At 34.2% G+C, this 15,409-nt stretch overlaps 1 protein-coding gene across 1 annotated transcript; it reads left to right on the forward strand.

Annotated features, from left to right (window-relative positions):
* The first annotated feature begins 1,945 nt into the window (after positions 1–1,945).
* Positions 1,946–13,652, forward strand: LOC122305031 (casein kinase 1-like protein HD16). Its single transcript, XM_043117297.1, has 20 exons — positions 1,946–2,149; positions 2,837–3,147; positions 3,774–3,947; positions 4,028–4,242; positions 5,480–5,605; positions 5,710–5,783; positions 5,861–5,930; positions 6,028–6,083; positions 6,188–6,259; positions 6,342–6,436; positions 6,547–6,613; positions 7,172–7,301; positions 7,490–7,708; positions 7,778–7,908; positions 8,550–8,724; positions 8,817–8,907; positions 9,567–9,724; positions 9,810–9,998; positions 11,821–11,927; positions 13,192–13,652. Exons 3-19 carry the CDS (start codon positions 3,845–3,847, stop codon positions 11,878–11,880), a joined length of 2,031 nt encoding a protein of 676 aa, XP_042973231.1. The 5' UTR covers positions 1,946–2,149; positions 2,837–3,147; positions 3,774–3,844; the 3' UTR covers positions 11,881–11,927; positions 13,192–13,652.
* The last annotated feature ends 1,757 nt before the right edge of the window (positions 13,653–15,409 follow it).

A 15,409-nucleotide genomic window follows, 5' to 3' on the forward strand; every position in this document is an offset into this window, starting at 1 on the left:
ACACAAATCTCATAAACAAGACACTCGAGCCTCAGATATGATTAGTAATGAGAATTTTTGTTTTGGTTCGTGCAGAAAGGCAGTAGAAAAAATTTTACTCATCATTTCTATATTAACACAATACATAATTTTTTTCTTATAAAATGTGTGATGTATATATAAATGGTAAGTAGAATAATTTCTATAATTTAGCAAATAAAAAAAAAAAAATCACGTATAGTATAGGGATGATGACTAGAAGGGCTTTAGGCAATAATGGGTTCTAATTGTAGTCAATGTGCTTGCGGGGTGTAGTGTGTTCGCGACAATAGATCTTAAACAATGGTGATCGGAAATGGTGCGGAGGTTTTAAGGAGTTGGGTATGAAGATTGGAACTCAAGAGGAAGATGTAAGGACAGAAAATCAATGAGAAAAGTAGAAAAAGAGACTCCGGTTGGGGGTTTCGCTTGGGAGAGAAGGCTTGATAAGAGCTGAACTTAACACGTATTAGATATCCTCTTACGTAATTACTAATATCATATCATTAATAACTAATAATTATATTAATAATTTTAGTGATGTAATCTTTTACGATAGACGAGGATTACTAGCCCTCTAAGGTCTTGTTTAGATATTTAGTTCATCTCAACTGATCTCATTTTATTTTATTTAATTATTATAATTTTTTTTAATTTTTAAATAAAATATAATAAATAATTTAATTTTTTCAAATCTTAAAATAAAAATAATATTAAAAAATTATATTTTAACAATATTTTATTCAACTTTTAACTCTCATCCCATCTCACTTCAATTCAATTTACTATTGAAACCTCCCTTAATAGTGTATTTAATTGTTAAAATCAACTCAACTCATTTCAAATCAATCGTTGATGGGATCACTACTTTTTTAAATTTTTATAAAAAAGTTAAACACATCTTAATTTCATGCATTCAAATATATATATCAACCTATTTACATTCAAACACATCTTAATGAGATTCAGAAAATATTACTATTTATATATTAACTTAAATAATCTAAAATTACATCAACATCTAAACGCAGCCTTAAGACTTCTTAGTTCTTAATATCTAACATTATGCAAATTGCCAAAGATTTAGAGTGATGCTATTATGCCGGCCAATTTTGACCGTTTTGCGTGTTCCATATTGTAAATTGTAATTTTTTCTCAAATATTTTCTAAATATTAAAAAAATAATATATTACTAATCACTTTTTTAATTATTAAATAAAAAATATATATATATATATATATACAATTAAAATGACGAGGTAAAACCATAGGACATATTACCATTTTCCAAATATTTAGTGTTGAAGCCATGAGTTGGAGCCCATGTGAGATCCAAAACACACCAATAATGCGAGATTTCAAACATAAGTTTCTCCATTTGTCACTTAAATATTGTAAAACTCACTTAAATAATTTGTTAAAGTGTGAAAAAGAAAAATTTATTATCTAATTTTTTATCATTATCTCGTTATTTCATAACGAGACATTAGATAATAGATTTATAAGTAAAATATAATAAATAATTTTTAATAATTTAATGTCACATTATAAAATAATACTAAGATGATAAAAATTAAAATGATGAGTAATATCATTGTGTGAAAAAATAAGCTTGCAAATATATATTTTTTTAAAACAGTTGATTTTTTTTAAATATTAATAATTTTTTTATGCTAATTGATGTTATTGATTTTCATTTTAATCGTTTATTTGATAAAGAATTTTCTCTTTTCTTTTTTTTAATTGACAGCCACTTGGTCGGTGAGAACTTGTTCGGGGGCTGTGACAGCAAATTTCTCACACGCTGTGACACTAATCTCAAACAATGAAGCTAAGTATGCAATACGCAGATGCCCACGGAGTGAAGCTGCACGCCCAACATCACACACTACACGTAACCCACTACCCTATCGTGTGCATTAGGTTCGCGTGCACCTTCTCCCCCACGCTCACACCTTCTCTCTTGCTAACACACACATACCCACCCAAGTCACCGATCGTCAATTCATTTATCGCCTCTCTTTCATGAGCAGCCTCCATTTTCTCAAACATTCAATCTTTTGCAATTTTCTTGCGCCATCTTTATGATCATCTGTCCCAACCAACTTCAAATTTAGATTCATCTCGTAAGGTGCGTGTTTGTTGGAGTTGATGAGGTTTTGTTTTTTAACTCTCATCTTTCATTTCTGCAAATGGGCTTTATTAATTCTGAATAAGCAGTTGTATCACATCAATACCTGCCCATTATTCCGTATTATACTGATGATTATATAAATTTAATTTTAGTGTTGAAGGTGCATTGGTAGTTATGAGCCTGTGCGGGTGTTCATATTTTTGTCGGTCTTGTGTGTTTATGTGTATGATTGGGTTTGTGATTACGCCTGTAACGTGTTTACACGGGATTTTCTGGGAAGATAATATAATCGGTGGTTGGCCGATTGTGGTGGGTTTGATTTTGTTTGAGTAAAGTCGGAAAGTTTGAGCTTTTAGCTTGGCTTATGCTTTATGGATATATTTTCGGAATTCAGTTCTGTATCTTTTTTCTTTTGGATGTGCATATGTAACCGATGGGTTAAAACTCCCATTCCTCCGTGACTGGTTTACTTGCCAACTGAAGAAGATCAAATATGTTTTAGCTTGTAAGGAATAAAGGGACTTCTGGATTAAAAATAAAAAAGAATAAATTTTTAGCTTGAATCTGATTAAGTTTGATGAACTTTTATATTTAGTATGTGATATGTGATATATGAATCTGATAGATATAAGCCTGCAATGTAACTCTTGTGAACTTGATTCCTTGTAAACATTGTTTGATCAGTATAAAGGAAAAAGGAAGAGATGAAGGAAGCAATTACAATTACAAATGCCAAGAGCAACAAAATTGAATAGGAAAACCGAGATGGAGAACTCAAATCTAGCCAACTGTCCACGTGAATGGAGTGTGTAAAGTTGTAGCTGTAAGCGTATGTTTCATCCCCATAAGATCTGATTATCGCTGTCTTTCAAGAAACTCGGAATTAAGAACAATGCAGCCGTTTTTCATTCCTGTCTGCCATTGCTTGCAATTCTGACATGTCAGCCACAAAGCCACTTGGTGATGGAATTCTGCATAACAATGAGCCTATGAGGGTAAAAGAATATTTCAGCATAGCTGGTTTTGCATTTCAAATTTGGGTTTGAAAGGTCCTAATTACATAGCTCCCCGGACCTCCCCCCATGCAAAGAAAAAAAAAAAAGAGAGAATAGCTTAAGACCAATTATTTTTAAGTGCACACCATTGCGTTTTACACAAGTGTTATATTTCAGTTTAAAATCTCAATTTCAAGGATCATACTTTTATGCAATTAAACTTTAGTTGACACCATTTAGAAAATAGCCCATTAGAATTTCTTGAATGAAATAGTGCTCCTTGGCTTTTCACCATCATTTTTAACAATGCTATGGGACTGCTTTCTGAAACTAGCTCTTAAGTTTGGCTTACTATCAGGTTCTGGATAATTTCTGTTCTTCCCCTTTGTATATAGGTGGAAAGGAGATCTTATAAAGTGTGATACAAGTTAAATAACATTAATACTTGTGCACATTGTTTGTTCAAAGGTTATTAAAAGAGGGAAAATCAAAGGATCATAAAGACAAGTATTTTTATTACATATCTGACATTGACTCCCAAAGTGACCATTTTCTCAATTAAACAGTTACTAGAGGATTGTTTCTTCTTAAATGTTCTCATAATAATTCTTTCTTTGTTAGGTTAGATTTCAATAGTTCGAAGTTCTTTGGGTTTGGAGTGGAAGATAGACGGAGATTTTCTTTTTTATGGGAAAGAATGCCGGATTTGAGAAGTGGAGTTCGGCGCTCAAAGAGGGTGAATAATGTCCACGAGAATCCTCCAGTTGTAGTTCCAACTGTGTGGCCTGGAGTGGGAAAAGGTAAAGGCTCCAAAGCCTCAGTTTTTTAACCCAATTATGTAAAATCCAATCACCCCAGCATTTCTTTTTTCTCAATCCAGGACCAGCTGGTAACGGAAGAGGAAGAGGACTTAGAGCTATGAATCAAGGTAAGATCTCCAAGCCTCTTGGTGCTGGAGTTGGTGGACGGGGACGCGGGGGTTTGGACTTGCCTGGGAGACAGGTAGTTGCCATTCAGGATGAGTTGGTGGTTCACAAAAGTGCAGAAAAATTAGCTGCTGAAGAGGAGCCCAGCTCAAGTCCAATTCCTGAAAGGGTTATTCTTTCTGCTTTCAAGCTGCAGTCTTTAAATTGTTATTACTCTCTTGCTATGGATTCCTTGTACCTGTCAGTGATTGTTTCTATATATAAATCTATTGTACCCCTCATATTTGTTCTCTCTCTTCTTTTTTCTCTGATCATGTATAATTTGTATCTTTATCTGGATTAACATTAGTACGGTCAAAATAAATAACCTGAATAATTAACAAAAATCTCCATTTTTATGTGGAAAGTCAGCTTCAAATGGTTGATTTTCAAAATTCTTATGGGATTTTCATAGTACCAGTTTTTCAAGGCTCATCAACTGTGATTGGAGGCTTGTGTGAGTTCCATATGTGGTATCTTTGTAACTGATAGACAAATTAAATGATTAAATTCATATACTTCCATGATCGTATTTTGGGAAAATTGGTCATTTAATTTGGTATCAGATCAATTGTCCTGATTGGAACTGAGTCAACTCTATATTATCCCTATTTCCATTATATTTTCCTACTGTTGAGTGTACCTATCAAGTTAAATGATTAAATTCACCTCTTCTTATGGGCATAAGGTTTTCTGGACAATTGGTGATTCAATAGTATGAAAGAGGCATTCTTCCTTTGAGACACTGGTCAATTGACTTGTACATAACTTGTGTGCTTCTTAAATCCTCAGTCTGCTGTAATATATTGACCACATAATTGGGGCTTCATGTTTTCTAGAAAGTAATCAACAGTCTGGTTTGGTTTCTCTATTTTCTGGCTTTAAGTTAAGTTTTGATAGATAGTTAAAGAAGATGAAAGTTAGGCTTGCTTAGTGTGAAGAGTTAGGTTCTGAAGTTCACAGAGAGCTTTTTGCACTTTTTTTTTTTTGGGTTTTTGGGGGGGGGGGGGGGGGGGGGGGGTTGTTTGAAATTATAAATGCTCTTTTAACTCTTTTACTTGAATTGAAAAAAATGGTGTGGTAGTTTTGTGGAATAAACTTGAATATACAACTTAAAAACTTCCAAGTGGTTGAAGTCTAAATGTTTTTCGCTTTTCATGTAATGTATTTTGAAATCCAATTAAGAGATGATAGGTATATATATTGGTGATATGCTCTGATTTACATAAAATGTACATTTTCTGATGCATTCTTGTGTCTATATTAAGATAGAAACAACACAGCTTAACCCATAATGATTTTTCCCCATGCATTTATTGTATTGAAACATGTCTTGAGGTAATTTCCCCCCTAATTATCATTTTCAGGTTCAGGTTGGTAACTCCCCTGTGTACAAATTAGACAGAAAGCTGGGTAAAGGGGGTTTTGGGCAAGTATTTGTTGGAAGAAGAGTGACTGGTGGTACAGGGCGAAATGGGTCTGATGCCTCTGAGGTAGGTTTCTTCTCTTGTGCATTTCTGATATATGATTTACCTGTCTAGATTTACCTAGGAAGTTTGTTCTTTCCTAATGGAATTCTCCTGTACTCTTTTTGTAGGTTGCTTTGAAATTTGAGCCTCGAAAAAGTAAAGGAGGTCATTGTGGTCCTCCTTATGAGTGGCAAGTATACAGGTAAGTTTAATTCTTACTTTTAATTGAATTCTGATATTTATGATGTAACTAATCTTTTGATTTCAATTATAATAAAGCAATCTTAATGGTTGTTATGGACTTCCCCTGGTCCATTATAAAGGGAAACAAGGAGACTACTATATCCTAGTGAGTTTTTTTCTAGCACCTTTTTTACTCGTGTGTCTTATGTGCATTGAATCTAGTAACTGCCATGAATATTGATCATTCCTAATTGTGAATGTAGGTGATGGATATGCTAGGTCCAAGCTTATGGGATGTTTGGAACTCTTACAACCAGATGTAAGAAAAAATGAATGCTTCTCAAAAAGTATATCTTTCCGTTTATGGAATTATTGTTTTGAATTTATTGTTCTTGTCTCTTAGTTTCTTTGTTCCTTTGACAGGCTGTCTGAGGAGATGGTTGCTTGTATAGCCGTGGAGGCTATATCAATTCTAGAGCAACTTCATTATAAAGGGTACCTTGCAAAATTTTGTCGTTTCTTTTCTTCAAATTTTTTTGGGGGTAATGTTATTCATAATTGCTTGTTTTCACACCAGTTTTGTGCATGGAGATGTTAAGCCAGAGAATTTTTTGCTTGGTCAGCCTGGAACACCTAATGAAAAGAAGTTGTATCTTGTTGATCTTGGTTTGGGTATGTTTTTCTTGGTTGGATAAGTTATAACAACCTTTGACATCTGGAGATGCATCTATACTTATTCGTCAATAGAAAAATGTGACTTGCAATTATATTTTCTTCTTCAGCGTCAAGATGGAAGGATGCATCCTCTGGTCGTCACGTCGATTATGACCAAAAGCCTGACATTTTCAGGTGACCATATGCCTCAAAAAAACTTTCTTTAGTTCAGATCAGAGTGTGGTGGTTTAAAAAAACTCACTCCTGTTTGCTAATGCCTCAAGGAAAAAACTCTTGAGAATCATTCTTTACTATTCCAGAATGAAGGAAAGTGCTTAAAAAAAATCCTTATTTCAGAGGATAGGTTGGCTTAACCAAGTTTATATGTGATTTTTCTTATATGAAGCTTTTTTTTTTCCTTTTTATTTAAAAGTATATTTTATATGGAAAAATATAGTTGCAATTACAATTGTGCACTAATCTGTGCACCAATATGATGTGATTGGTCAAAAAGTAGATTTTATTGAAAACAGTGTTAATTTAAATTTTAAGTATGAATAAATCAGTATTGGTACACAGATTAGTGCGCGACTGTGTTTGTATGTAGCAAAACTCATTTTATATTTATGCCTCTTCAACTTATCAAAAAAAAAAAAAAATTTATGCCTCTTCTTACAATTAACTTCCTTTAGAGCTGCTGCATTTGTAAAGCCATAAGTTGTGATAGCCCAATTCATCTGATGCTTTTGACAGGGGAACTGTTCGTTATGCAAGTGTACATACTCATTTGGGTAGGACAGGGAGCCGAAGGGATGACCTTGAATCATTAGCATATACCCTTGTATTTCTCCTTAGAGGCAAACTTCCCTGGCAAGGTTATGTTGTAAGTTCACTTCAATTCTAATTCCTGATTCCATTCAACCATTCATTGACAACTACAACTTTGTGGCTTAAAGTCTATAGGGTTGCCATGTCTTTTCCTTCTCTCTCTCTCTCTCTCTCTCTCTCTCTCTCTCTCTCTCTCTCTCTCTCTCTCTCTCAATGTCAATGTCAATGTCTCTTGGGCTGCAGGGAGAGAACAAAGGATTTCTTGTTTGTAAGAAGAAGATGGCAACTCCTCCTGAGACTCTATGCTGCTTGTGCCCTCCTCCTTTTCAACAATTTCTTGAGATGGTGACCAATATGAGATTTGATGAAGAACCAAATTACTCGAAGCTAATTTCTCTTTTTGATGACAGCATTGGTTCCATTCCAACACTGCGACCAATCAGAACTGATGGAGCTATAAAGGTGGTTTGGTAATTTGACTTTTTGGTCTGCTTTCATGAACCATCTTTTAACTGCTTGTTGTGGATATAGGTGGGTCAAAAAAGGGGGAGATCACTTGTTGAGTTAGAAGATGTTGGGCAGCTTAAAAAGAAAGTTCGACTAGGTACTCCAGCCACCCAGTGGATCTCAGTCTATAATTCCAGATCAGCAATGAAGCAAAGGTAAGTGATGTTTAAATATTGTGTGATATGGACACTTGCTCTCTTTTCTATGTGAGTCATAGTATCTAGAATTTTCTAACTATATATGTTGTTTCTTTGCCTGGCAATTTTTGGTTGAATGTAGATTTGATAGTTTATCTTCTTGGTCTTATATAGGCATAAATTTTTGCATTGCAGTCTAGTTAGAACATTTGAAGCACCAAGATTGAGGGTCACCATGGGAAGCTATTTTTTGGTCTCATTATGTCTCCCCCTGCAGTAGATTTTTAAATTACTTTCCCTGGATCATTGTCTCCTTAACTTCAAAATGTTTTGGTGGGAAATAGTCACTAGTTCTGGATATCTTGATCATATTATAACTTTTGGCGTGTAGCCTGGCTACTCAATCAATTTCTTAAAGGATAATGTATATTCAAAGTTGTAGATATATCATAGGGATCAGTAGTAATTCTGCTTGTGCATACATTCTAGATTGCTATATAGGTTCAGCATAACAGAGCAAAAGAGCCTTTTAATTGAACCCATGACCATACACAAATATGCTTGATGACGAGGCCAGGCATAACCATTATCATAGGATTATCCTTCCCAGTTGTTGGTTTTAGAGTCTATATCTTATCGTGTGATTTCCTATACGATAGGTATCACTACAATGTTATGGATTCAAGACTACACCAGCATGTGGAGAAAGGAAGAGAAGATGGTTTGTACATTAGCTGTGTAGCTTCATCAGTGAATCTGTGGGCCATCATTATGGATGCAGGGACAGGTTTTACATCCCAGGTTTATGAACTCTCGCCTATATTCTTGAATAAGGTATGCATTACTGTAATTTGTCATCAATTTTGGAATTTTCATGTTTAATTATGTATCAATTTAGCAACTTTTTCTTCTATTTGTTTCGTCAGGAGTGGATAATGGAACAGTGGGACAAGAATTACTACATCACTTCAGTGGCTGGCGCAATCAATGGCAGTGCCTTGGTGGTAATGTCCCAAGGTGAGTGGCACACACATATTTTTCCTTTATTTTTGTCCCTTCACTCAGTTTATATCAATTTCTCAAAGAGCAACATTTGGTTCATTATAGTCACAGTAACTGAATTTCATTGGTTTAGGCTTCTGTCAAATTTTGATTCTTATCTGATTAGCATATCCATGATGTGCTACTACTCGGGAAAGAGTATAAACTAGGACACTGTAGGATGCTGAGGGACCTAACTTAATCTTCTTCACTAGTCATACTTTCCTCTCTTATCACAACTTTAATTGGCTGGATTACCTTGTCTAATGGATAGTCCACCTTATGGTCTAAAGTATGGTAGTTTTATTTCTCAATGCTCTCCACCATATCCAGATTGCTCGTTGGTTTCAGTGAAAATTTCTTCCAGCGACACATTTTGGTAAGGCTTGAAAAGTCCCTTTGAAACCAACTAAGCCAAACTACACAAACCTCAGATTCTGATGAAAGCTGGTTATGATATGCCTTACAGATTATGAACAAAAGACCTCATAGATTATAAACTTTTTTTTCTTGGTAATCATTCAGTATTAGGCTTCATAATCAATGGGCGGGTCTTCATTATCTTTACCCAGCAAGTTTTTGGTGCAGTTATCTGATATATTGCCAATATTACCTTTCTTTTTTTGGCATTAAAGGGGTGCCTTACACTCAGCAGTCCTACAAAGTTAGTGATGTATTTCCTTTCAAATGGATCAATAAGAAGTGGAAAGAAGGCTTCTCAGTTACTTCTATGACCACTGCTGGTGTGAAATGGGGCATTGTCATGTCCAGAAATACAGGTTATGCTAATCAGGTAATTCAGTTCCCCCCCTTGTCATGTTCTGCTTCAGATGGAATACTGTAAAAAGAACTAATTGTCTTCTGCTGTGTATTATCAGGTTGTTGAACTTGATTTCCTTTATCCAAGTGAAGGGATTCATAGAAGATGGGAGACTGGATATAGGATCACCTCTACCGCTGCTACAGGAGATCAAGCTGCATTTATACTTAGTGCACCCAAGAAAAGATCAGCAGATGTGGCACAAGAAACTTTGCGGACATCTGCTTTTCCCTGTAATCATGTGAAGGTACATCTGACCTGTATATAATTATATATATATATATATATATATTCCATTCCATTATTTAGGGAGAGATCTACATTGTTTAATTAGATTGGAAGAGATCTACGTAATATTGATTATGGCCTGTTTGGATTCGGAAAGCATTTCACCTCATCATTACAACTTTTCCAAATTCCCACGCAAAATATAATAAACAATTCAACTTTTTCAAATCCCAAAACAATAATAATATTAAAAAATAAAATTCAAACGATATTTTATACAACTTTTATTTTTCATCTAAAACCACTTCATCTCATCTCTGAATCCAAATATGGCCTAAGCCATCCAACTTCCTTTGCATCTAACTTGTCTTAAAGTTTGGAAAGAAAGAGCTTGTTTTGTGTGCTATACATAACCTCATTTTAATCTTTGGAAGTTGACAAATTTTGTAATTACTCTTTGCCCCCACTACCAACTTCTCCCTCCTCTCTCTCAATTTGAGTTTAGGTTAAGCAAGGACTAGGATTTTGATGGGAGAAGGTCTGAAAAATAGTAAGGAATAGGTTCATTCCCTGGTTTATGTTGCACATCTAGAGTACCCCAAATGTTTTTCCCAACTTTGTAAAATATCGATTTTCTCATTCTTCAAAAAATTAATGCTTCCCTTGTAAGGATGCTACGATGTCATCATTGTTTCCTTATGAAACCCCGAGGGGTAGCTCAGTTAGTCAGACCTTGGGTTTGCTCGCCAATGGTCATTAGTTCGAGTCCCCTCAAGTCTACTGGAAGTTCACTTGGCCGTTAACTTCAGGGTCCCGTGGGATTAGTCGAGGTGAATGCAAGTTGGCCTGGACACCCACAGATATATAAAAAAAATTGTTGTTTCCTTAGGAAAGAAGATGAATTGGCTTTAAGTCCAAGATTCTTCTCTTTTTCTAGAGTTGCAATCTAACAAATTCACAAGTTGAATTCTAAAGCCCTTCAAAACTTGAGAATGAGTTTTCTTGAATCATAGGAGAATAATGTAAATGGTGAGAATCCATTTTTTATTGTTCTAGTTTTATTCAATTTTTGGAGTCTAGGGGTTTTTTTTTTTTTTTTTTTTTTTTTGTAATTTTTAGATTTCCCTGTATGGGCTACAATTTTAGTGCAGTGCGATATGTTTTTCTTTTATTTTGTTATTGGGTTTTATTTGTTGGGATTAGTTATTATGTTAGGTATTAGATGCCTATAGATGGATGTTATTTTTTAAAAGAAAATTTATAATTAAACTATTCAATAAAGAAGATGACTTTGAAGATTTTCAGCAACTGTTACTCTTGAAAATTATGTGATGCTTAGGCTTATCTCTTTTTTTTTTTTTTTCTCTATTTTATACCAAATTCCAGGCAATATTTTATCTGATTCTAGATTGATTTAATTACAAGACCAATCTTGAAAAAGTCCTCAAACCACCGATCTATCATATGGCTTCCCAACAACCAAAAGTACCAAATTATCATTTTCGGATTACTGTTAGCAGCCCAGGAACGGGCATCCAAACCCTACTTTTTCTTCAACAGGCATCCAAACCATAGGTTTTCCTCTTTGATGGTCCACATCGCACTCTTCCCACATATCATAAGAAGGCTTATATTCTCGAATATTACCCACGAAATAAAACAAGTTGCTTCCAGAAACTTTTGCATTGGATTTTATATGACACCCTTTATTTTACTTCCAATGTTTCTTTAATTATTTGTACTTGTGGATGTTCATTTTCACAATTTCAAAAGGGTCGGTAGATTCTCTCTCAAGGATTTGCATATTGTTATATGAATGGATGCTTTTGTCTATATGGCAGGAGAAATGGTCAAAGAATCAATATATTGCATCCATCTGCTATGGAAGAACAGTGTCCTGACATATGGGGCTTGGAAGAAGAAAGTGCACCTGCACATTCTTAGCCAGGTAAAATATCCCAGCCTATCCCACATGATATATTTTAGTTTTTATCTTTTTTTTCCTTTTTTTTTTTTATAGGTGTTTTAGTTTTTATCTATTATGATTACAAGGCGTCAATTTTGTAGTAAGTAAGGAGTTTCCATTATTTAATAACTGCTTGATTCTCATTCTATGCTTGTCAGCATGATCTGTACTTTTAAAACTCGTCACTAGTTATTTTTCCAATTGGCCTGTATTCAAGCAGAGAGTACATCCCCTGAAAATTTTCTTACTGCACTCCTTGAAGTCTAGTGTCCATATTTAGTTAAATAAAACCCTGCTTAAAATTATAGTTTCATTCATGTTATAATACTAAGTCCTGGAGTTTTATGGGAAGAAAATGCCATATAGTGCCAAAAAAGCAATTACATTACAGGTTTCATATTTTCTTTTTTCCTTAGCTAGAGTCTAATGATACAGATTTTCCCTCTACATATTTGTGTAGATATTAGAACTTTCATAAGATCACGTTTGTAACCTGTATGGACATTGCTCACTGTCTATCTGATCAACTTTTTGTAACTTTAAGAGAGTTTTACCGCTCTCAAACTTTTGGAAGGTGAGATAGAGTTTGCCCACGTCCAATGAGATTAAATGTTTTGGTTTCTAAATCAGGAGGAGTATTAAGGCCTTGTTTGTGTACACAGGTATTCTCAGGTATTCTCTAATATTCTTAGATATTTCCTTTCCAAATATCACTTAAACAAAAAATACTTTTTCAATTCAAATCTTCAACTTTTTCATCTCATCATTACAACTTTTTCAAACTTTTAAACAAAACACAAAAACAATACGCTTTTAAATTTTCAAGAAATAATATTAAAAAATTATATTCAAATAATATTTTAACTTTATAATATATTTATTCAAGTTTTTCTCTCATTTTTCAAAACTCAATAAAACATCTTAACTCAAGCAATTTCACTACTATTAACAAACTATTTCAATACTATTCATATATTTTTTTGAGATATTATAAGTGTCCAAACGAGCCCTACATCCCAAAAAATTTGAAAATGTACACAAGTTGCGGAGCACCCAAATGAAAGCTGACTTTATTTCCGTAGAGGATTTTTCCCATTACAACAGAATAAAAGACGAGCATGGCTTAAGTTTTGTCTCCTGACTTGAGTTTATTTGTTGGAGTGAGTTCAGTACTTTATTAGTACTCTGTAGTAATTGGCTGGACTGGAAGTTGATTTTTAGACTTGATATTATCACTTTTTCACAGGCCTGCGGTTGATACGGCTTTTGAAGGATTCGGAATGTTTTGACCATGCATGGAGGTGGCTTTCCTTCATGTAGAATGGCTGCAAACAGAAACAGAGGGATAAGCTTCAACTGTGCCAGTATCAGTCTTTTTGGTCATGTCTGGCAGAGCTGTTTAATTTTGTTCAGTTCCTTATAAATGTGTGTATCCTCCGTTTTGGTATGATGGTTGAATACAATCAGTTAAACCTTGTTGACAAGAGTTTGAAAAGGATCGGTAAAGGTCCTAAAGCTCTGCAGGTGATGCAAAGGAGTTCAACCTCAAAATATTTCATATCATTGTTGTGTTCATAAAGGCATGTATGTTTATCAATTATTGTACCTAGCTACCATATTATTACAAAAATGGGGATAAAAAAACCAATTGAGCCATCGTTAATGTTTCAGTCAGTAAAGTTTGGCCATCTATCTTCAGGAGACTAATCGAGCCTCTTATCTTTGCAAACCCAGCATGAATCACAGTACTTCTACGTATCTTTCATAACTATTTTCTATAGTTCTGAATTCTTGTATTCTTAAAAACATATTGTATTCGTATTCCCTTGTTGCCCTTATCATTGCTTGCTGTACAATCCAATTTGCTTGAGAATCTCAATCCAGGTGCGAGGCCATAAAGGGAGATAGATTTCGATGGCATACATAATTGATGTATATATTTTAATATCGAAATAGCTTGGCATTCTTGATGCCCTGCAAAAAGTAGCCGAAAGGCGTTCTACATATTTTGGAGAACGATAAAAGTGGCACGAGAGGCTATTAAGAGCCCTTGAGCCTTTCACGTGCCTGTTGTAGCAGAATATTGAATGGGATCCACGTAACCCGGAAAATCTTGGATCAATCCATGTTTGGGTGGTTTTTAATAAGAGAATGGCTAAAGTTATTAAGAGGTTGTAAAAAATAAATTTATAAATTAACGTGGTTTTATAGAATTTGTTAAATTTATTTTATAATAAAAATAACTTTATAATATGATGTATTACATCAAGTCACATTAATTTATGAGTTTATTTTTGTATAATTTTTTCATGATTAAAGTATTTTTTTTTATTTTCTCTAAAAGTAATCATAGGATAAAGTTTTAAATAGACAAGTCTTATATAAGTTTTTTATTAAAAAGTGGGTCCCATTAATAAAGAGTATTTTATACATTTTTTTTAATTGGGTTTTTTTTTTTTTTTTTTTTACAAAGACTTGTATAAGGCTTGAAAATTTAGGAATTATACAAATCATTTCTCTTTTTCTAATAGAGAAATACTACTCTTTGTCTTAAATTTTGTTATTTTTTATCTTACTAATCAATGTTGTACATTTTAAATGATTTTATTAATCAACTACTTCAATAAAAAAATAATTTAGAAATACGACGTACCAATTGCTGTTAACAAGAATGATTTGAAAATCAACATTAAGAACGTCATTTTCCTTTTTAATACCGCACTTCGTCCTGCACTTTTCAAAAACATGGTGCGTACTTCTCTTTACCCAATTGAGCTGAGCCGACTGGAAACTCGTTAGCTTTGCAACAAGTTACAAGCTAGCCAACTTGGACCATTCTATTTCTAGTCTTATCGACTACAACATGTGCTTATATATATATATATACACACTTCTTTAACATGCATGTTTGACTCTCTGGGAGGAAATTAAGCTCTTGGTTTCAAAGCTTCATTGGGCAGAAACCTTGGTGCCGAAATGGACATCAGAAGCTGGTCCTGTTCACGCAGCAGAGCCATCCAACTGGGGAAGTGCTACGAAGAGGTTGAATCTACAAGCCTACCTTCTAGCAGATCAAACAAGTTGAGGTGGAAAGTGTTGTGGATGAAGTTCAAGAAAGAAAAGAGTAAGATTTTTAAATCTCCAGCTCCAGTTCATATGCCCTATGATCCATACACTTACTCACAGAATTTTGACCAAGGATCTTCATGGGATGAACCCGATACCCTCTCCCGGTCTTTCTCCGTTCGTTTTTCCGATCCTTCCAGGTCCTTTCGAAGGGAAAGGGTTATGTAAGCATTAGCAAAGTCAGAAGGAAGTTGGTATGGCAATATTATATGACTCCTCTGTATTTAAGCCTGGAATGCAGCATACTATTAAATAGCCATGAGTTTGAATCTCTATATGTGCGTTTGTGCACTCAATCTCCATCTGTGGATGACTGAAATGGTGAGAAGATTCTTTGG

The sequence above is a fragment of the Carya illinoinensis genome, chromosome 3, assembly GCF_018687715.1.
Source record: "Carya illinoinensis cultivar Pawnee chromosome 3, C.illinoinensisPawnee_v1, whole genome shotgun sequence".
Lineage (NCBI taxonomy): Eukaryota > Viridiplantae > Streptophyta > Magnoliopsida > Fagales > Juglandaceae > Carya > Carya illinoinensis.